This window comes from Acipenser ruthenus, chromosome 1, assembly GCF_902713425.1.
Source record: "Acipenser ruthenus chromosome 1, fAciRut3.2 maternal haplotype, whole genome shotgun sequence".
NCBI lineage: Eukaryota > Metazoa > Chordata > Actinopteri > Acipenseriformes > Acipenseridae > Acipenser > Acipenser ruthenus.
In genome coordinates this window covers 96,127,301-96,149,175 of record NC_081189.1, presented here as the reverse complement: position 1 = coordinate 96,149,175, position 21,875 = coordinate 96,127,301, and the positions used below count along the sequence as shown (strand labels likewise).

General features: G+C 37.3%; 1 protein-coding gene across 3 annotated transcripts in view; it reads right to left on the bottom strand.

Annotated features, from left to right (window-relative positions):
* The window catches only part of LOC117420401 (protocadherin-7-like), a 190,153-nt gene extending 170,994 nt beyond the window's left edge, over positions 1-19,159 (bottom strand). For 2 of the 3 annotated variants that reach the window (XM_034033824.3, XM_034033825.3), the window contains exon 1: positions 14,986-19,158. In XM_034033824.3, the coding sequence (XP_033889715.3) occupies positions 14,986-18,078 (3,093 nt within the window). In that variant the 5' untranslated portion in view covers positions 18,079-19,158. Of the gene's footprint in view, positions 1-14,985 lie in introns of all 3 variants that reach the window. The other variant, XM_034033828.3, reaches the window with a different exon arrangement.
* Between the last annotated feature and the right edge of the window lie 2,716 nt (positions 19,160-21,875).

The window sequence follows — 21,875 nt, the reverse complement described above, 5'->3', positions numbered from 1 at the left end:
CGGAGGAAGCTTGTGTCCCTAAAGATATACATTCCTTTGGGGGAGGGGGGGGGGGGGGGGGGGGGGGGAGTAACACATAAACAATATTTTCTTTCTGATGAAGTAGAGCCCATGCATGTAAATTATAAAATAATGAGTTAAAAGGGGAAGTTTCATGTAGATCTTGTCTTACCTAAATTCTGTCGCTGCCATGAATAAGAGTCGCTTCTTGTCTTTCCCAGAATCCCACTGGAAAATGATGTTCTACTGCGATTGAGAGTTCACCTCTAAATCTGTACCCCAAACTAGAAATGTCTATCAGTCAAAATGGAGAGAGAGATATTAAACTAGGCAAAACATGTCAGTCTTGGCCATTTCAGATGTGAGAACATATCATATCTGCAGGGATCCCTACACAATTGCATTAAACAAAATCCGGGGCTTGACACTGATGAATTAACAAGATAGAAATTAAATAAAACAAGTTGGTTTGGTCACAGATCACACATCCACACAGGTCTTAGGAAAGAAAAAAAAAAATCTACAGAGCTTTCTGATTTTAAATATGCTGGATAATTTTGGCTTGCCAGTCAGAACATGCCGATTATATCAAGTAAGCAAGCATGTATTTTCGGATATTTTATTTGCGATTACAGATAGATATGTAGAGCAGTTCGTTGAGACCATCTGGAAAAAAAATTGTATGTCGAGATCACAAGATAATTAAATCTCAGGATCTCGATATTACCATTCTCTTATCTCATGATTACGAGACAAATTTATCCCAGGATCTCAGAAAAACAGTGATGACTTATGTTTCCTTGAGATCCTGGAATAAATAATCGTGATCCTGAGATTCTGAGATTCATTATTTTGTGATCTCGATTTCAGGTTTTTTGTGTTTTTTGTGTTTAAATGGCCTCAATGAGCCGCTGTAGATTTGTACATTTATAATTGCAAGAAAAAAAGCCCCAATGGATGCACCTAATGTTGGTTGATATGTTTGACTGCTTTGATGAAATAGTACAATATATACTGTAATATATACTGTAATATATACTGTAATATATACTGTAATTTATACTGTAATATAGCGGGTTGTGAGAGACGGCAGGGAGGGGGTTGAAACCTCCCTGCAAAGAAAAAGCAAAAAGAAACATGTGAGAATGCACCGTTTTGTATTGCTTTATTGTTTTATTTAATTTTCTAATTGATTTGTTAATTGGTGTATTATTAATGATCATCCGCCAGATCTGTTCATGTACGGGATATTGAGGGATTTAAAAGGAGAGCAGGCAGTCTGCTCGAGGCGGCTGAGTAGAAGGAGGCAAAAGAGGTGCTCTGTCTCCGAGTAGCCAGAGAAAAAGTAAGTGCGGTGTCAAACCAGTGTGTTTAAGTTTGAGGTTTTTTGAAAAGTCGGGAAAACAGCTTAGCTGTCCCGTGTTAGGAAGGGTGTTCCCGTGTGTTAGTTAGTGCTCGTACAGAGCTAGGTGTTTATTTTGTGTATTTGTTTTATTTTTGTCTTTATTAAAAAAATAGCGCAACCGCGCAAGAAAATCCATTTCTGTGTGCTGGGTCGTATTTTTAAAGGGGCACGAACCCGTGTGAGTGGCAATCGTGTTACAATACCTTTGGTGTTGTTTGGCCTTTCTCTTTATTATTATTATTATTATTATTATTTATTTCTTAGCAGACGCCCTTATCCAGGGCGACTTACAATTGTTACAAGATATCACTTTATACATTATTTCACATTATACAGATATCACATTATTTTACATACAATTACCCATTTATACAGTTGGGTTTTTACTGGAGCAATCTAGGTAAAGTACCTTGCTCAAGGGTACAACAGCAGTGTCCCCCACTGGGGATTGAACCCACAACCCTCCGGTCAAGAGTCCAGAGCCCTAACCACTACTCCACACTGCTGTCCTCTTTATATATGAGGCATACACTTTTGTTAAAAATTGAAGTTAATATACCAAAGTTCCGCGATGAAGTATCAAGGACCATACCACCTAATGAAATGAGAAAGGCAGTGTAGTGGTACTACGTTAGGTTTTAATAAACTACCCTTTTTAGGTATATTTTTAAATGACTACTGTAGCTGTCATGGGAATGTTTTTTTTTTTACAGTAATATGCCTTATATGAGTCTGTGAGTCAATAATTATCAGGGTTGCATCAATTATGTGATTTCCTGGCAAACGGTGGTTTAATTAATGCTATGTTTCCATCTGCCACTTGCAATTGATGTGAAATTAGTCATGTTTGGCTGCTAACCGCTTTGAATTGGGAATTGCAGGGTGGCAGATGTCTGTCTGCAGGTTGGATTGCGGTTTGATATTAGACCGAGTTGAGTTTTACAGACTGTTTAATGGTGCAGATGGAAACATAGCATAATAAATTAGGGTCTGGACAAAACTAGAGCAGTTCTGAAACCCAGAATGATGTTCCATGGTAAATTCTGATTTCAAAATGTTGTGTTGGCTCTTCTCCTTGTTGTGTTACAGTTATAAACGTCATACTACTGAACTTATTTGTTGTACTCAATCTGAAGATTGTGAGGTAGCAAAGAATGCACTCTATTATTGTCAGCCAGTCCCAAACACATTATATGTATTCATATTGCATCAATAGATAACATTATGCTTCCAACAGCATTAAACCATATTGTACAGCAATAATGGTATACTCTTTAATTTTATAAATCATAGTTTAAAATTCGGTTCTGTTTCATGGTTGGAAACAAACCACAACCTCTTAAATGCTCAGTATGTGAACACCATTAAGAACATAAAACGCACCCCTCACCCCCCACCCCCTCCTCCAAGTATGCAATAAATTACTTCCAACAGTGCAGTGGGAAATATTAAGAGACCAATAAAACAGTACAGCAGGCAAAACCTACAGAGATGTAAGAGAAAGAAAATACAGAGGAAAATTATAATTTCCAAAAAGGTATCCACATTCTCCATGACTCACCTCTATAACGTCTAACCATCTATCTGGTAAAGTCTTCTAACCATGACCTTCATTTTGCAGAGCCACAGAGTATTTTGGTTTTGACAATATTTACTTCAGGCACTAATAGTTGCTCCATTCACAGGTGAGATTCATTAATATGAAGTCATTTTGTTTTCTATGACTTTAATGTATATTTTTAGGAAGCAGAAATGTTTTGGGGTTTTTTTAAGCTTGAAGGCTTTTGAAGCATATCGCACCATTCCATTTCATACATTAGATGATGAAGAGCTATGCTGCTGTTGCTCATGTTGTTATTGTGGATGACAGCCATCTTCCCTGTCGTTTGATGGATGGCTTTTGAATGTTCTGCAGCCTGTTTCATACACGGCTAATCTCATTTAGGGACATATTCTAATGAACCATGCTAAAGGCTAATACTAACTTATGCTTTGTGCTTTATTCTAAGCAACGGCAAAGCTATTCTGATCCAGCCTGTAGAGCTTAAAATAGGCTAGAGGGATGATTGAAATCAGAAAAATGTCAATGTCACGGTTCACATGCATTTTCAAGTTTGTGCATAATTTACTTTAATCCTCTATAATTTTCATATAACCCTGAGGATGCATCATTCAAGAAGAGATTGAAGTATACGTGCATGTAAACAAGATCCCTATTTTCATGTAAACTTCACATAAGCTAACTAATATATTTAAAAATATCAAATTAGAAGAAATATGCTTTGAACTTGGGTCCATATTTTTCAAAACATCATGCAACAAAGACTGATTCACAGACACATACTGTTATCCCCTCCCAGGAGTAGACTCATACATTTGGTGAGAGGCAGGCAAGGAAATGTATACAGAAATCAATTAGCGGATTAGTGGGATCAATCATCGGTGGTTGATTGGTGGTTTTAAAATATAAAAGCTGATTAAGCTAAATCAATTAACCAATTATGTGTGAACATGCTTGAATGTTATTTAAAAAACAACATTTGACAAACCAAAAACCATTTCTTCATTAAATAATCTACACTTCTATCTTATACAGTACGTGCAGTATATTAACATGTTTCAATACTGTACATGTAAAAAGCCCTGCTTTTCTTTATAAATTTTGATGTGCTTGTAATACTTCAATTTCAATGGTATTTTCATTAAGGACACTTGCTACATTCTCCTTAGAACAATGCTTAGGCATTAGTGTCTGGTACAAGTTGTCCATTTTCCTTGACATTTGGCCGCTGTATAAAATGCTGCATTATGATAACTGCCTGCAGTCTTATGGGAGCTGTCTTTGTCACAGCTCACCAGTGCCAGGGCATCATCTAAGCTTGTTAAACAGTATTGCAATCAAAAGTTCAAAATGAACAGCCGTGAAATCCCAGGCACGCATGAGCACTTGTTTATAACCTGCATATTTTGCAGATAGGGTACTCTTGTTATTTATTGATGACAGTGTGCTATTCCCAGGTGTAGGAGAATAGCAATATACATAGTGTTGATATTAACCCTGCAGACAATTGAATACACCAAAAGAAGTAAAATTAGCAAATGTGTTTTAAAACATTAAAAGATGTATGCATCAGATTAATTGTGAAAAGCAATATATTAAGCATCATGAGCTGAAGTTGAAACAAATGTACATTTGTACAATCAAAGCATGTTCCATGAGATAGTTCAGCCATTGAATACATGTAGAAAAAGAGAATACAATAATTAATTGATAACTAAATAGCATATCAAGTGTATGAGGAGATGTAGTTGAGGACTTTATACTAGTGCGGTAATACGCTTAGTTATAGCTAATTTGTGTCAATTGTTTTGGTATTTTCTTTTTTTAAGGACCTGGATTTTAATACAAATTTTAATCAAAATAAGTCAGTAATACAGATTGGTGACAGATTCCTGTTGCAATAGACAGACCCAATGTGACATTTATTTAACCAAACTGTAGTGCATTATGATATCGCATCATTGATGGCCAACCAATCACATAACCACAACATGACAGCCAAGTCAACGATGTTATAAGTTCAGGAATGACTACTGGTTAATTTGCATTGCATAATATACCCACAATTACTTTACCAAAGGAATCATTGAGCTGTGTACTAAACCTGAAAACCACATAATATAATTGGTTTAAATATAATTGGTGATACAGACTGTTAGTTATAAACCATTCCATTGTCACAAGGCAATACATAGAACAACCAAAACCTAACAATTGTAACTCCCTTAGATGAAGCTTAAGCTTTACCTAATACAGCTACAATAGAAGATATCCATGTTTTGTAGTGCAGATAATACTATGTTAGTAACTTTCTCTCTATACTATATCTAACTTCCTAATTTGTAGTTTTTTTTTTTTTTTTTTTTTTTTTAAATAAATTTAGTCGTTGCCAATTATTTTGATTATTTTCTCCCCAATTTGGAAATGGCCAATTATTTTTAGGCTCCGCTCACCGCTACCACCCCTGCGCTGACTCGGGAGGGCGAAGACTAACACACACTGTCCTCCGAAGCGTGTGCCGTCAGTCGACCTGCTTTTTTTCCCACACTGCGGACTCACCAAGCAGCCACAGAAGAGTTACAGCGTCGGAGGACAACGCAGCTCTCGGGCAGCTTACAGGCAAGCCCGCAGGCGCCCTGGCCAGACTACAGGGGTCGCTGGTGTGCAGTGAGCCGAGGACACCCTGGCCGACCTAACCCTCCCTCACCCCGGGCCGCGCTCGGCCAATTGAGCACCACCCCCTGGAAGCTCTCGTCCTCGGTCGGCAAAGGAATAGCCTGGACTCGAACTCGCAACGTCCAGACTATAGGGCACATCCTGCACTCCACGTGGAGAGCCTTTACTGAATGCGCTACTCGGGAGCCCCCTAATTTGTATGTTTGAGTTTGAAGTTTTAACAACTGATTAAACATATCCACTTGCCTATTTATAAATATCTGCCATTTCTCTTTTAATACATACCCTCCTTTTGTGGCACCACAATTAAGTGTACTTTAAACACAAACAAGTAATCATCAGCTTGAAGCTTTTCCCCATTTCCTATGCAAAAATCTATGTGAAATATGAATTTCCATTTCAAAATGGAGCAACCATGGACCCCTATAATATAAAAACAATGATGATTTAAGCTGCTCAAATAAATGTACGATAATAAAGCTACTTCTATCAATAAATAGCTTCAGGGCTACCAGATTCAAATAAAATATATTGAGAAGTAAGTCTGCTCCAGAATCTGTTTTTTCCTCGTTGAGATCTCACAAGAGATAAATTGTTCCCTTTGCCAAAATATAGTACTAGATATGCAAATTCAAACTTTACAGTAACTACTGAATATTTTGTTATTATTATTTGTTAATTGGCATAATATTGAGATTAGCAAATCTTTGCATACATCTACTTGCTTCAATCAAATAAAACACTTAACACATTTACCAATAGTCAAGACAATATTTAACTTATTTTGAAGTTTAGGGACAGTTGGGCTAAATGTAATCAATTGTCTTCAAAATATCATGAATCATATTTATACCCTGTATATTAGCATAAACTGATCAATCCCCTTTTTCCTTATCCTCTTGCTGATGAGAAACATATGTTCATTTTTTTTTTTTTTTTTTTAATCTACCTTCAATCACCTTGCTCTTTATACCCTAGTTTAACTCGTCCACATGTCTGGGCCCATTTTGCTCCTCCATCCTCCCCTCTATAACCTCTGCAACTGCATATCCCTCTAGGGGCACGTGAAGCTGGCTTCCCAGCTTGGAGACCAGGAAGTGCTGGCCTCACCTCCTCAAGGGTGGTTCTCAGTGAGCCAGAGGGGGACCCAAAAACGTAAGGCAACCAGTACACAAGCATAAGCCAATCTCTTCCTGCACAGACATTCTGCCCTGTGAACCCAGACACAGGGCAGAATGATCAGGGACTGCCCAGTCCCTGACCTCCTCAAGACTCACCTCTTCAGACAGCACTTGTAGAATTCTTCTTTTCCCTCTGGACACTTTATCACTCTTCCTTAATGCGCTTTACTTGCTCTTATCTGATCCCTATTTTACTGCATTTAATACTGTACTTTAGAGTACTGTAATCTGTCAAATCTGTAGTATTTTGTATTTAATTATATCCTGATGTAACTATCACTGACACTGCTATCTGCTCCGTTATTGAATCATATTTTGTCATATACTTGTACTTGCTAGAACCAAAGTCATTGTATTTTATCTTGCTCTTAATTGTATTAATACTTGTACTGTGATTCTTTGAAATGTATTTTTGTTTACGATTGTAAGTCGCCCTGGATAAGGGCATCTGCTAAGAAATAAATAATAAATAATAATATCATTCATTGTAAGAAGTTGAAGTGCCGGTTAAATGAGTATGACAGATATTTAAATACACATACTGTGCATCCTGTTGGTGTCTGTTCCTTGCCAGTATGACATTTATTGGAGTGTGACGGATAATTAAGGGTTGGACATTAAGACATTCATCTTTTTTTTTTTTTTTTTGACGACCAGAATACAATTAACTAAATGCGTCTTGCCTGCTGTGAAGGTACTCATTTAGGACTGAAGATTCCAAACAGTAGCCTACTTAATTGTGCATACGCTGATCAGAAACAGAAAATGATTCTGTTTGCAGTTACATTTTGTAAAATTCACCAAAAGCACACTGACATAAGCATTTGTATAACTTTGTTTACCATAACTAATATGTCTACTTAAATTATTTCCATTAAAAGGTTATTTTCATGAAAGAAACAATTTATTTTTCTCTCTCATCACTCAGACAAGCCTTTCCTTGGAGCTACGTCATTTACTGCTGCTCAGGTAGCTGTATTACAGAGATAAGTCACCACACTGAAACTAATGTATTTAAATTGTGCAAGCATATGCAAAAAAATGCTAGCCAATGCAATTCACCAAGGTCTTAGCAACTGAGGCTGTTTAACTAATGCTGCACAGTGAATCACAGCAAAAACAAATTTGGTAAAATTAGCAACTGTCAGCAGAAAAACCTGTGAATACCAACTCCTAATAATCTCAGCTATATTGCTTTTGTGTCTAACCCTAGGATTTTTAATTATAACAGGTCTGCAATAATATATTTCCTATTTTGTCAAGTTCAGTTTGAACAGTATATTAACTGATGTGGGTTTGTAATAAAGTGTATGATGTGGGAGATGTTAATTTTCTCTAAGGAAATAATTTTTTGCGTTAATGTTAAGAGCACTTGCACTGTTGAAGAATTTATGGAACTCACAAAATGCTGTTTTGCGATAAACATTTAACCAAGTACTCCTTGTACTGCCTCATTAAATAGATACAAACAAAACACTATTTACCTGTTTAACAGGTTTTACATTTGATATAAAAAGAGGATAGAGCACCATATTGAACTTTATATCGCAACTCATTACTCGTCTACTTTGTCATATGAAGAACACTTAAACAAGCACATTTTTTTTTTCTTATACAGTACTACAGTATATCTAGTTGCTTAAATGTAGGAGGCTTGGTGGTCCAGTGGTTGAAGAAAAGGGCTTGATACCAGAAGCTCCCTGGTCCTAATCCCAGCTCAACCACTGACTAACTGTGTGACATTGAGCAAGTCACTTAACCTCCTTGTGCTCCATCCTTCGGATGAGATGTAAAACCAAGGTCCTATTGTAAGTGATTGCAGCAGTTGTTGTTGATGCATAGTTCACCCCCTAGTCTCTGTAAGTCACTTTGGCTAAAAGCGTCTGCTATATCACCGATTAATAATAATAAATGTATGCTATGTTGAATTAAGGAAAGTAATTTGCAGTAATGATATGATATTAATCGGTAGAACACACACACATACAGACGTGCTCAAATTTGTTGGTACCCTTACAGCTCATTGAAATAATGCTTCATTCTTCCTGAAAAGTAATGAAATTAAAAGCTATTTTATCATGTATACTTGCATGCCTTTGGTATGTCATAGAATAAAGCAAAGAAGCTGTGAAAAGAGATGAATTACTGCTTATTCTACAAAGATATTCTAAAATGGCCTGGACACATTTGTTGGTACCCCGTAGAAAAGATAATAAATAATTGGATGATAGTGATATTTCAAACGAATTAGTTTCTTTAATTAGTATCACACATGTCCCCAATCTTGTCATCAGTCATTCAGCCTATTTAAATGGAGAAAAGTAGTCACTGTGCTGTTTGGTATCATTGTGTGCACCACACTGAACATGGACCAGAGAAAGCAAAGGAGAGAGTTGTCTGAGGAGATCAGAAAGAAAATAATAGACAAGCATGGTAAAGGTAAAGGCTACAAGACCATCTCCAAGCAGCTTGATGTTCCTGTGACAACAGTTGCAAATATTATTAAGAAGTTTAAGGTCCATGGAACTGTAGCCAACCTCCCTGGGCGCGGCCGCAAGAGGAAAATCGACCCCAGATTGAACAGAAGGATAGTGCGAATGGTAGAAAAAGAACCAAGGATAACTGCCAAAGAGATACAAGCTGAACTCCAAGGTGAAGGTACGTCAGTTTCTGATCGCACCATCCGTCGCTTTTTGAGCGAAAGTGGGCTCCATGGAAGAAGACCCAGGAGGACTCCACTTTTGACAGAAAAACATAAAAAAGCCAGACTGGAATTTGCTAAAATGCATATTGACAAGACACAATCCTTCTGGGAGAATGTCCTTTGGACAGATGAATCAAAACTGGAGCTTTTTGGCAAGTCACATCAGCTCTATGTTCACAGACGAAAAAATGAAGCTTTTAAAGAAAAGAACACCATACCTACAGTGAAACATGGAGGAGGCTCGGTTATGTTTTGGGGCTGCTTTGCTGCGCCTGGCACAGGGTGCCTTGAATCTGTGCAGGGCACAATGAAATCTCAACACTTTCAAGGCATTCTGGAGCGAAACGTACTGCCCAGTGTCAGAAAGCTCTGTCTCAGTCGCAGGTCATGGGTCCTCCAACAGGATAATGACCCAAAACACACAGCTAAAAGCACCCAAGAATGGATAAGAACAAAACATTGGACTATTCTGAAGTGGCCTTCTATGAGTCCTGATCTGAATCCTATCGAACATCTATGGAAAGAGCTGAAACTTGCAGTCTGGAGAAGGCACCCATCAAACCTGAGACAGCTGGAGCAGTTTGCTCAGGAAGAGTGGGCCAAACTACCTGTTAACAGATGCACAAGTCTCATTGAGAGCTACAGAAAACGTTTGATTGCAGTGATTGCCTCTAAAGGTTGTGCAACAAAATATTAGGTTAGCGGTCCCATCATTTTTGTCCATGCCATTTTCATTTGTTTTATTATTTACAATATTATGTTGAATAAAAAATCAAAAGCAAAGTCTGATTTCGATTAAATATGGAATAAACAATGGTGGATGCCAATTACTTTTGTCAGTTTCAAGTTATTTCAGAGAAAATTGTGCATTCTTCGTTTTTTGTGGAGGGGTACCAACAAATTTGAGCACGTCTGTATATATATATATATATATATATATATATATATATATAGGGACTGTAGTTATTCTAAGATGTCCTTGGAATTGGCTAAGCACAAGCAAACTGAAATGCTCATCAGTTCATAAAAAAGACCAACCTGGCAACTAATAGTGATTTAAACTGAAGTAGGGCACTCGTCATATTATAAAAGTAAAACTAATTATGAAAGTAAAATAAGTAATTACCACATCTATTTCAACAGATTCATTAGTAGTATTAATTAAAAGTAAAAAATGGCTTCCTTAATAACAGAAAATGAAAATTACATTTAATTAGTTTAGAAATGACTATGTGCGCTGCAAGCAAAGCTTTTAAAAAGTAGTCAAAGTATGGCACAAATAAGATTCACTTGTCAAAGCAATATTCAAGCTAACCTAGTTTACATTAGTTTAAGTAGGTTGCATTTTGGCAAATGTAATCAATATTCCAATTTGGTTCACAAGCTCATAAAATCATTAAAAAACATGGAACACTTTTCTACTTGTGTTGTACTACACTACTGCTTGTAAATGAACAGCTTCCAGAGAAACAGCAGGTGCTCAAAAACCATTAGGTCTATATATTGATCAGATATTGTTTTAGACATTAACATCCTCCAGTTCAGACCTGGGGGAGCTTCATGCTTAACTTGGCAAAAGCAAATCACAAATACTATGGCTAGTTTCACAGGCCCCTCTTAGCACTAGTCTTGGACTCCCTAATGTTATATATTTGGTAAGGTAGTCCAAGATTAGTGCTAATCAGTCTGCAAAATCAGTTGCAATTGTTTAGTATGAGATTCATTTTTGATTCACTATAACCAATTCAAGCAAGCACACATGAAGATGTTTTGGAAACTAAAGAATAACTCAAAAAGATCTAGCATAGATGTATTGATAAAAAGGTGAGTTGTTTCTTATGGTATTTTGCATGCTCCTTAAAAAATAAACATAAAAAATAAAGATCCCTAATTGTAGGCTTGATAGGACCCTAAATCTACATTCTGGTAGAATATATTTGTTTTACACAACAGAAAATGATGTTTTTTTTTGTTTTTGTTTTTTCAGTAAAGGCTATCCCCATGAAATGACATGTATCAGTTTTCTTTTTAACAGCCTTGTGACTCTTCATATTGTATTTCTGCATTTGGTTGCAGGTGACTCAATGCTTGTTCAAGTGACTACCACCAGGTATACACTTTGTGCAGAAAACTCCTTCAGTTGCCTAGATACCTATCTACATATTATATTAATTAACCTTAACTAAAGAACAGGAAAGGAAGTAACATTAAACCAAAAGGACCTACAGTACAGTTGACCTTTCATAGCTCAAATCACATGCCTGAGTTATTGAATTACTTTAAATAAGCATCAGAAAACAGTTTTTTGCACATGAAGACATATGCAGTGTTATTTGTAATTAGAAAACCACCTTCAGCTTCAGTTCAACCTCTTTATACTTTCATGAACGGAAAACTGGTCCAGTCAAACAACATCTTATTAATTAAAATGAACAGCCAAATTGACAGAACAGTCACTCAAGATTACCTGTAGTAACTGGAGCATACCTTCTGTTGCGTGGAATCTTTAAACAAGCACATACATTTTCGTGACTTTAGTCACCTATCCTTATGTTTTAAAAATATAAAACACACTATACAGAAGTCACCAGAACAAATTATTTTAAACAACTCATTCTAAAGCATTTGGAAGCATTTCTTGCAATCGCCTGTCAACATGGATTTCTCCATTGACAAGTATACAGGAATTAAAGACCAACACAGCACAGTTAACAAGTATACAAACATAACGAGCAGGAGCATCATAATGCTTTTTGAAGGGTTTATAAAAATTCAGTTAATCAATTTAGAAACATTACTTGAGTGTTGTATTCATTTTGAGAAATTATTAGCTGGTACACGGAATACTGTGAGGTTTTTGAATATGTGACATCAAACAAACCCTCTTCAGAAAAAGCAAAGGATGCTTTCATAACATTATTAAGCCTAAATAAATTGTCCAATAATTATAGGAATCTTTGGAGAAAGACCGCTATTTGCGATAATCTACCTTAAATGGTGCAGAACAAATCTAGCTTTGAGGGGCCCAATAACCTTGAACCGAGTATACCAAAATTAATAAAGTGATGCATTAGCTCCTTAGCCTCCACCACTGCAACCCTATTAAAGATCAAACCTTGCAGTTAGTGGGAATGGGCGGGATACTTTAAATCACTTGGTTACTGGAAAGTGGAATCTATAATACATGTAAGTGAAGAGTAAATTGACTCAAATATCTAATCAAATAGTGTACTGCAAAGGTAATACAGTAACAGAAACTAATCAATATAGAACAGAACCTATTCAAGAATGTATGAGATTTTTTTTTTTTTTTACCAGGAAAACCACACACATAAAACTATGGTAATGCATGCTGTATATTAACTTTAGATCAAAAACATTTCAAAAGGCTAGTTTTAACATCTTAGGTTTTTATGTAGAAAGTGTTCCATTGCTTTTTTTTCTTATGCAACAGCATATCCTTTGTGCTTTTTTAAAGGTTTTACCCATCATGTCAAAAAAATCTGATCTGTCAGTGTTTATAAATGTCAGGAGATACAATACAGCATATTAATGTACTCAGTTTTCACAAAAGGATATTTTCATTGTCATAGCATCTTATCATGCAAATGTACTGTGTTTTAAATAAACATTTCACACAAGAATTCTGAAGCCAATGCTAGATTATTCACTGTTTAAACACTGTGGCAAAAAAAAATGGATGGGTACATGAGGGACACCAAGTATATTGAAAGCAAGGGCTTCCACACAGGTGTGGCTCATGCATTATTTAAGCAAATAACATCCCAGTATGCTTAGGGTAATGTATAAAAATGCTGGACAGGCCTGGTTGCCTATAATTATGGCTAGCATGGCTGCAAGAGGAGACCTCAGTGACTTTGAAAGAGGGGTGATTGTTGGGGAGCGTTTGGCAGGAGCTTCAGTGACCAAGACAGCTCAACTTGTTGATGTTTCATGAGCAACGGTGTCTAAGGTGATGTCGGCATGGAACACCGAGGGAAAGACATCATCAGCAAAGGGCAACAGTGGGCGGAAGTGCATCCTCCAGGATCATGATATCCGTGCATTAATTCGAAGTCCAAGGCAAAACAGGCGAGCAACTGCGGATCAATTGACTGTAAATTTCAACCTGTGGTGCGAGCAGCCAATTTCATCAAAAACGGTCCACCAAGAACTCCACAGAGTGGGATACCATAGTGGCCCAACGCCCTATTAAGTGACTTTACATTGGTGTTTCCATTTTTTTGTCCACTACCTGTACTTTATTTATTTATTTATTTATTTATTTATTTATTTGGCAGATGCCTTTATCCCAGGTGACTTACATGTATTACAGGGCAGGACAGAGTTACAATACAAGGTCAATATTTAAATACAGTACAGTTTACAGTAATTACAAATTATTCTACTAAAGTACAATATGAAATAAATTGCAGCAAGTTAGGATTACAGCCATTTATAATCTACAATGACACAGTAGTTGTGCTATATATTAGGAAGATTCACCATTCATGTCACCATTTAGATTTTACTCACTGAATTTTTGATAGGTGTGTTGACTTATCGTAAAGTAATAATAAATAAGTAATATTAAAAATAGGTTAAATAAATAAATACAGCCTTCAGAAATTCAAGAGCTGTACTACATTGTAGAAAGTATGGTATCAATACTTCATGAGACAGCCACAGAAGAAACACAAGAGACAACCGGTTTTGCACTCAGAGTGCAATATCCTACTGAAATACTTTATTGTTTAGTTGTCTGATCTATTCAGGCATCCTGTGCATTACGCTCACGGAGCAGCAAAAAAAGCTGCCTGACTAAAAAATACAGGAGGCCGCACTCAGAAGATGAAGAGCATTAGCGTACACCAAGTCAAAAAAGAATTAATAATTAATCACAGTGCCATAGAAAACACAAGAAACAACAGCGTTAGTCTTTATTCTTAGCAAATGTAGAATAAAAGGTTTTACTTTGCACTATATTAACCTTGATGTGTTCACTGAGTTTGGCATTATTCTAGAAGCACTCTGAGGACATTCATTTAAACATTAAATATCTTGTTGTTTGTACTGCTTACATGGTGTGAAAAATCCTTTGGTGGTTAAACTGAAATGAAACCATAATTAAAATACAGCTGTAGCTACATATGCTTGATTACCTAGTGCTGTCTAAAGCAACGGTGTACCGGTGTGATGGTTCTGTGCACTGCTGGGTCAGTATTTCTCTCTCAGAAAAGTATGTGAAAATCCACCAAGTTATTCACTATCTGGTAGAGATGTCTTAGGTCAATACAGGTCATAACCTAGCACAGTATTTCATGTACCACTGGACTGCAGAACTGCAGGTTTGTGATTTTAAACTACAGTTAATAAACCAGGAAATAAATACAGGACAGTCATTAATTACAGTAATCTAAAAATACTAGTGGTTACAGTGTCAAATGTCATCTCTTACCTGCTTGTTGTACTTGTTGTTGGTTTGGCAGCTGTACTCAGAACAGTGGTCAGATCCAATGGAAATGTTATCGCCTGTTCCTACAAAAGTGTTGGCAGGGGGCAGCTCCTGCACAGCCTGGTGCTTTTTCCCAGCAGTTGGTGACTGTGGGTGAAGTTGAACTGTTGGCAGAGGCGAGCTTGATTTGTAATGCCTTGCCAGGTCAGGACTCCCTGGGCCTCCATTCACAGATCGATAGCGACCCATGCCTGGGCTGTCTGACAGTTTCTCATTGACACCGTCATATCGCTGTCCATTAGGTTTTGAAGCTTCGACGGTTACTATGCTGCTGTACAGAGCTTGTTTTGAGTTTTTGTTCTTTTTGTCCTTTTTAGGCTTTTTATTCTTATCATGCGGCTGTGGAGTAAAAAAATCTTCATGGTCTTTCTTACCAGCTTCATATCCGTTTTTATTCTTTGGTCTACAATATCGTACCATGACCACAACCAGTATTATAAGGATTACAGTCATAATGCCAGCTACCACACCAATTACTATGCTAAGTCTTTGCTTCCCTAAATCATAGCTTGGATCACCTGCAATGTCTTGTGTCAAAGATGTGTGTAGGCTCTTTGAGATTTGAGCTTCCACAATTGTGACATTGGACACACTCTCATTAACGTATACATGGACAAGGGATATTGTGAACTGGGAAGGTAGACCACTGTCATTAACTTGTACAACCAGTCGATGCAGACCATAGTGCTTTTGAGCTAATTTCCCAACCAAGGAAATTACACCACTTTCTGTGTCGATCTCAAACAGCTTAAATGGGTTTCCCCCGACCAGACTATAGTTTAAATTAGCATTAATTCCTGTATCCCTATCAGTTGCCAATACTGTAGCAACAATTGTTCGCACATTGCTCGATGGTGGCAGGAGGATGTATGAATTATTACTAGGGAAGGTAACAGTAGGTGGATTGTCATTTTCATCCATCACAAACAAAGATACTGTCGCTGTAGCAGACCTTGGTGGATCTCCGCCATCAACTGCCTTGACTCTAAAAGTGTAGGTGGTCTTTTGCTCCCTGTCAAACGACATGGTGGAATAAATTGTTCCAGTACTATTTTCAATGGAAAAAATATCATCCTCCTCTTCAGTGAAGAGGCTCATTTCTGCATTGTGATCTTTGTCAGCATCCATTACTGTAACCATCCCAACGGGGCTGTTAGGTGGTAGATTCTCCTTCACATAAAAGGTGAAAACATCCTGCATAAATCTGGGCTCGTTGTCATTTTTGTCTGCTACCTGGACAACAACAGTAGCAGATCCCTGGAGTGTAGGAATGCCCTTGTCTTTGGCAATCACTTTAAATGTATATATTTCAGTCTCTTCTCGATCCAAAACAGTATTCACTGTGATGTCACCTGAATCTGGGTCTACAGAAAATATCCCAGATACAGAGGGGTCGAGAGAATAAGCAATCTCAGCATTTTTACCACTATCTGCATCTATTGCAACCACAGTTGCCACTCTTTCTCCTGGTGCATTGTTTTCAGCAAATCTCACCTCGACCACATTTTGACTAAATATCGGTGGGTTATCATTGGTGTCTCCAACCTTTACAGTCAATGAATTATTGCTGGATAAACTAGGACTTCCAGAGTCCACTGCTACAATGACAACATTGTACTCCTGTGTAGCTTCATAGTCCAGTGGGGCAGAAGTGTGCAAGAAATATTTTTTTTTATTCTGTTCTCCTTCTATTTCACTTGCAGGTTTTAGCTGGAATGGGACATCCCCAACCACTGTGCAGGTAACTACCCCATTTTCCCCTTGATCCCTATCTGACACTTGTACTAAAGCTATAGGGGTATCTACTACCACATCTTCTGCTACATTAGCTATCCCATCTTTTAAAGTTATTCGACCAATTTTCCTGATGTCTATTACTGGCACATTATCATTTTCATCTCTGATGTTTAAGACAACTGTGGCTTTATCATTTTTGGGGGGCTGTCCCCTGTCCCTTGCCATTACTGTGAAGCGTAGCTGGCTTACCTCTTCTCTATCTATGCGATGCAAAACACTTAACCAGCCGGAATTTTCATCTAGTCTAAGCAGTCTGCGTACTGACTCTGTGGCTGCCCCAAATACATACTCTATTTGCCCATTTACCCCAACATCTGCATCTGTGGCTTTTAGCTGTAGTATAGGTGTCCCTGGAGTGCTGTTCTCTGCTAAGTCAGCTTCATAGATGCTTTTATCAAAACGGGGGCTATTGTCATTCACATCAGAAATCAAAACGCGGAGGATAGCTTGGGAGGACCTAGAGGGTTCGCCACCGTCTCTGACACGCAGTGTTAGTTCATAAGAGTCACTCTGCTCTCTATCCAGTGCCCCTTTAATAATCAGTTGTGGTTGCTTCTCTCCATCACTAGTGTCAGCAACTTGAAGTTCAAAAACACTGCTTCTCCCTACCCCATCAGCATCAAACCTTCTTTTGCCTGAATAGCTATCCCCGTTATCTGTACGACCCCCAGAAGCTCGTCTACCTGTATCCCCAGTATCCTGTATAAGCTCATACCTCTCTATTCCATTCCTGCCAAAATCTCTATCAGTAGCTGTGGGCAGCAAGTACAGTGTTCCTATAGGTCTGTTCTCTTCCACAGACAAAGTTAGTACAGGGGATGGGAAAGTCGGAGTGTTGTCATTTATGTCTAAAATGATCACCTTTCCCTCAAACAGATCAACCCAGCTTTGAGACGGACCTATTACAGACACTTCGAAATCTACAAAGCACTCATTTTCATCAAATATCATTTGGCACTGTGCTAATTTCTCTCTGTCAATTCTTCGTTCATTAGTACTCAGCTCCCCAGTGATGTTGTCAATTTTAAAATAATCAGATCCTGATTCAAGAGTGAAAGTGACCTCGCCAGAACCAGCTACGATTCCTAGGTCTGAGGCTACGTTCCCTATCCGAACATCAGACGGTCCTTCCTCTGCCAGCCGATATCGCAGTACTTGCTTAGCAGCTGCCTGAGTCAGCAAGAGCTGCAGGATGATCAGCCAGAAGCATAAATAGTCCACTGCACCAATAGTCCTCATGGTTGTATACAATAATTTGGTTTGTGTTTGCAGTCTTGATTTTTTAAAAAAAAAAAAATATTATATTGATAATAAATGCTCTAAAATCAGTTATACTTATACCTGCACTCGTACTTAATTATGTAGTCTTTTTTCTCAAGAGCGGTTTAGAATGCATGTGACTTTAAACCCGTGCGTCTTCTCATAGCGTTTCAGATGATTTACACGTTATCAAAAATAATAGCATATACAGCTCAAGAATCCTCGTGTTTAGTTAACGTTGTTATAAAGCACTTTTTTCTTTTCTTTTTTTCACCAACCTTGCAATTTGCACTCGTAGGTTCTTTCATGAGTCATGTTGGCTGCTGAGATTTTTTTTTTTCACTTGAATCGGCGTGTAAAACAAATTTTCACAAGCAAAACATGTCCTGTTCATCCACCAACCAATTCTACTTTATCCAAGTCCTCTGGTTTGTAGACACAAACAAACACAAAAACTAATGCACCTCCAAATGCTTTCTTCTGTTTTATATCCCAGTCTCGTATGGCAGTCTATACTTAATTTGCAGTTCCCCCTTGCAGAACCAAGTCATATTCATTCCAAACTACTGATACTTTACAAAACAGTTCGTCTTCTTACCTTGTAGCTGAATATACAAATACCCAAGTGATGAGATGTATTTTCATCCAGTAATTAAAATGTAAAAATGTTTCTCTAAAATGTAATCAGCTGCTGGTCATAACAGACCAATTGAGCTGTTTAAGTAAATGGTGGAAAACTGTAATTCCAAAAAATGCTAGAGACTTGTAGTTAAGACCCCAAGAATTAAACCGTTCCAAGACCTGCATTCTCAGCCTGCGCGTCTCTTTTTCACCTGCATTTGCACTGCATGTGTTTGCAATCTGTATCTGCAGCACTCTGAACGATTCACAAATGATATTGCAGTCTCTCGCTCTCTCCACCCCTCCTCCTTTCTGTCCCAATGCACGTAACCAGAGCTGAACTTGATCGCTCAGTTTAAAGGGTACCATAAAAGCGTACAGTATTTGTTAGGGCTATCCTTTCATCTTGTTATAAGGCCAAAACGAATCGAACGGTGACCCAATACCACGTGAACAAAGCAAATTATGTCAGTTCACAAACGCTCAAGAGGTGGGGTGCAGTAAACATTTCCTATTAAAGGCATCATCGATAATATGGATTTTTAATATCAGTTAAATATTCCATTGCAGCATTTAAACGTAATCTGGAGAGAGTAAGGTTAGAAACAAAACATGTGTTGCTGAATTGGCAGGCAATGGCACAATTAGTTATATATTAGTGTTTTTTTTTCTAACCAAAAGTCGAACAAATATAGTTTTTTTTTTATTTATTTATTTTTTATTTCTAAGTAAAGCTGCATTTTCCCTTAACGGAAAATCTAATTTCAGAAAATCCATGGCTATTTTTCCCCGCAGCAGAATTAATGTTCAGAAATGTGCCAGCAGCATAACTGAATCCAGAGTTACTTTTCACCCACTCCAGTAAATGAAATTCCTATGCAGCATTCCGCCTATCATATTGCAGTCTTTAATAGTACACCTCCTTTCTGAAATTAAGCACCCCGTTGAAAGGAAAATTATATTCTGATGCTATTACATAAAATGATAAATTAATAAAAAATGCAGTACAACTACATGTTAACTGTGTGATTCAGTAATATTATAACATCCACTTTGTAGCCTAGAATCTAGCACACACATAGAAGACCGTCCATATTTTATATTTTAAATGATGCGCTTATTCACCAGAATACGTGGATCACATATTAAACGGTGGGGTTTCCCGTCCGCTGGGGCTGCCAAGCCCAAATCAGCACAGAAGGTATAACATTTACATTAGGTAATCCAAGTACTGTATGTGCTCAGTTTCGCACTTGGACTTTTTTCAGGATGTTAGTACTACAGTATTACTAGCATTTTAGTACTACAGTATTATTAGCATTCAAGAAACTTATCAATCTTTGCCATCCTTGCTCCTAGGCGCCCTCTGTTGTTCGATCTCATATATTTTAATTTATTTTTAAGCAATTGAAGATAAACAAGCCAAGACTTTAACTCGTTGAGGTTGAGTTACCACTAAATCTTCTTGGGATATGGTAAGTATAAAAAGGCATGTTGTATGCAGACAGGCTAAAATAATTGAATCTATTCAGGCTTGAACAAAGAAGACTACGCGGCAATCTGATTCAAGCATTCAAAATCCTAAAAGGTATAGACAATGTCGACCCAGGGGACTTTTTTGACCTGAAAAAAGAAACAAGGACCAGGGGTCACAAATGGAGATTAGATAAAGGGGCATTCAGAACAGAAAATAGGAGGTACTTTTTTACACAGAGAATTGTGAGGGTATGGAACCAACTCCCCAGTAATGTTGTTGAAGCTGACACCCTGGGATCCTTCAAGAAGCTGCTTGATGAGATTCTGGGATCAATAAGCTACTAACAACCAAACGAGCAAGATGGGCTGAATGGCCTCCTCTCGTTTGTAAACTTTCTTATGTTCTTATGTTCTTAAGTGTCCCCCGTTTGAAGGAATAGATCAAAAATTAGACGAACAAGCCTCACTTTTTTTAAAGCAATTGCTTTTTGACTGAATAAAAATTGCTACTGTCAATAATAATAATAATAATAATAATAATAATAATAATAATAATAATAATAATAATATAGTACTACTAGTAATAAAAGTTGTATGATAGTTTTGTAATTTGGAAAACAAGAACCTCAAGAACCCTTATTATTATTATTTATTTCTTAGCAGACACCCTTATCCAAGGCAACTTATTGTTACAAGATATCACATTATTTTTACATACAATTACATTATTTTTTACACATTGTTTTTACATACAATTACCCATTTATACAGCTGGGTTTTTACTGGAGCAATCTAGGTAAAGTACCTTGCTCAAAGGTACAGCAGCAGTGTCCCCCACCTGGGATTGAACCCACAACCCTCCGGTCAAGAGTCCAGAGCCCTAACCACTACTCCACACTGCTGCCCACTGCTTATGGTGCAGGAGGTGCATTCGGCCTGGTTGGTTTTAATCTCTGAGTCTCCAGGGCAACTGAATGTAAATGGTACCTCTGAATGAAAGAGGCATAAATATTCACTACACAGCTCTTAGGGAGCCCTTCTCAAATTGGGATTTGCAAAAGATAGTTAAAGTTGGGATCCGAGCCATACTGATGTGTTCAAAAGTAAAAAATAACTTGTCACTAATAACTATGAGGGAATACATTTTTTTTGTATTCATGTCATTTAACTTAATACTTTATTTTTTTTACTGCAATTAAACATTATTATTATTATTATTATTATTATTATTATTATTATTATTATTATTATTATTATTATTATTATTATTATTTGAAATGACTATGCAAATTGTTAGATCAGAAAACTGGTTGTGAGACTGGCAAATCATATTCTTAGTTTTAATGAGTTTTCCTATTGTCATCATCGTACTACTCAAAACAGTATTATTAATCACACTGTTTGTAATTACCAGTATGTAATGTAACTATAGCACACACACACACACACACACACACACACACACACACACACGCACACACAAGGCATCAAGAAAATTACAAAAGCCAGTCTTTGAATTATGCTTTTGCTGCAATATTAAAAACAAAACTATCCTGAACCAACAGTCAGTTGGTTAAAGAAGCACTATAACTGTATGAGAAAAGTCCAGCAAAGACTGCCTCCGATGTAGGAAGGCAGTTTTTATAGACCTGACAGCAGTTGTCTGTGTGAGTTGTACA